This window comes from Chrysemys picta, unplaced genomic scaffold, assembly GCF_011386835.1.
Source record: "Chrysemys picta bellii isolate R12L10 unplaced genomic scaffold, ASM1138683v2 scaf4469, whole genome shotgun sequence".
Lineage (NCBI taxonomy): Eukaryota > Metazoa > Chordata > Testudines > Emydidae > Chrysemys > Chrysemys picta.
In genome coordinates, this window is record NW_027057169.1 from 1,645 (window position 1) to 4,000 (window position 2,356).

Consider the following 2,356-nt stretch of genomic DNA (forward strand, 5'->3'; position numbering starts at 1 on the left):
AAACCTGGGCTTGTGATAAACAGGGCCGTGCAGCTTTAATAGCTGAGTCACCGTGGTAATGTGAGGAGTGGAACTGGAGAAAGAGGGTCAGTTTTCTGGAGGGACCTACTTCATTGTGACGTCAGGAGCTCAGGAGTGCGAACAGGGGTCAGGCTCCTTGTGCACAAATGCTAGAGGTTTTGCATAGAACGCTGGGTCGCCTCAGGAAACTGAATAAAGGTCTCTTTCCTGCCACTCCCTGCTTGCCCACATCCCTTATTGCTAATGAAACAACTAGCCTGGCTCCATAACAGAAAGTGCAAAAGCACCCATGCCTCAGAGACGTTCACACGCCAAGTAGTACTTTGCCATGCAAAACGTCTCATTGCTCCGTGGTCGCAGTAACTGATGTGGGTGATTGGATCAGAATCTGAGCCTGGAAACGACATTGTGCAGGTGGGTGCGTTGTCAGCAGCAAAGATTGAACTTGTCCCTGTGGCTTCAAGAGCATGAGCCACCACTCCCTGAGCTAGAAAACCTAGCATGAAGCCAGTGCTGGACTCTGAACACTCCATTTAGTTCAGGGAGTAGAGGGAAACAGATCTTCATGGTGGGTTGGAGGCTTCTGGAATCCGGAGATGGATCCACTGCCTAGAATTTATGCTTTGTTGAAAGTGACAGAGTTTGAGGTGTTTGCATTCAGCCCTCATTTGTCTCTTTTTTCAGTGTACGCCTTACTTTCTCACCTGCAGTGGAGAGTGCGTCTGGGATAAATGGCGGAGAGGAATCACACTGCAGTGACTGAGTTCATCTTGGTGGGATTCACACGAGACCCAAAGCTGCAGGTCATCCTCCTTGTGTTGTTTCTGTTGATCTACCTGCTGATCCTAGTGGAGAACCTCACCTTGGTCACCTTAATCAGGACTGACACCCGGCTTCACACCCCCATGTACTTTTTCATCAGCAACCTGGCCCTCTTAAATGTCGGATACGCCACCATTATCACTTCCAGCATACTGGTTACTTTAGTATCAGCAAGAAAAGTCATTTTGTTCTCTGGGTGTGCTCTGCAATTCTTCTTCTTATGCATCGCATTGTCCTGTGAATGCTACCTCTTGGGTGCCATGGCATACGATCGCTTCACAGCCATCTACAACCCATTGCTCTACACCATCATCATGTCCAAGCGGTTTTGTCTGCTGCTGGTGCTGGGATCGTACCTAGTGGGCTGCGTGAATGCAATTGTTCAAACTATATTTATATTCCGTTTGTCCTTCTGCAACTCAAACATCATCAACCATTTCTTCTGTGACGTGCCCCCCTTCCTGAAGTTGTCCTGTTCTGACACCCGCATCGCAGACATTGTTCATTTTACCTGTACCGCTGCGGTGGTAACACCTACTATCTTGATCATCCTCATCTCCTACATATACATTCTGGTTGCTATCCTAAGGATCAACTCTGCCCTGGGCCAACGCAAAGCTTTCTCCACCTGCACCTCCCACCTGGCAGCCATCACCATCTTCTACGGAACAGGATGTTTCATGTATTTACGGCCCAGTTCAAAGTACCTCATGGATCAGGACAAAATCATTTCTTTATTTTATACCCTGGTGATCCCCATGTTGAACCCCCTGATCTACAGCCTGAGGAACACGGAGGTGAAAAAGGCCTTTATGAGGATGTTAGACAGGAAGATTTATTCTCAGTGAATTTAAATGTTGGGAATGGGTTTTTAACAGTAAATGGGAGTGAAAGGGGGGAGTGAGTTCAGTGGAGAGTGCATCTGGGATAAATGGCGGAGAGGAATTACACAGCAGTGACTGAGTTCGTCTTGTTGGGATTCACACAAAACCCGAAGGTGCAGGTCATCCTTCTTGTGATATTTCTGCTGATCTACATGCTGATACTAGTGGGGAACCTTACCTTGGTCACCTTAATCAGAACTGACTCCCGCCTTCACACCCCCATGTACTTTTTCATCAGCAACCTGGCCCTCTTAGATGTTGGTTGCACCACCACTATCACTTCCAGCATACTAGTTACTTTAGTATCAGCACGAAAAGTCATTTTGTTCACTGGATGTGCTCTGCAATTCTTCTTCCTATGCATCACATTGTCCTGTGAATGTTACCTCTTGGGTGCCATGGCGTATGATCGCTTCACAGCCATCTGCAACCCATTGCTCTACACTGTCATCATGTCCAAGGAGTTTTGCATGCTGCTGGTGCTGGGGTCGTACCTAGTCAGCTGCGTGAATGCAATTGTTCAAACTATATTTATATTCCGTTTGTCCTTCTGTGACTCAAACGCCATCAACCATTTCTTCTGTGACGTGTCCCCCCTCCTGAAACTGTCCTGCTCTGACACCCGCATC

General features: G+C 47.6%; 1 protein-coding gene across 1 annotated transcript; it reads left to right on the forward strand.

Annotated features, from left to right (window-relative positions):
- Positions 1-752: 752 nt before the first annotated feature.
- Positions 753-1,781, forward strand: LOC101940601 (olfactory receptor 5AR1-like). The gene has a single exon (XM_008174609.3). The coding sequence runs from the start codon at positions 753-755 to the stop codon at positions 1,689-1,691; it is 939 nt and encodes a 312-aa protein (XP_008172831.2). The 3' UTR covers positions 1,692-1,781.
- The last annotated feature ends 575 nt before the right edge of the window (positions 1,782-2,356 follow it).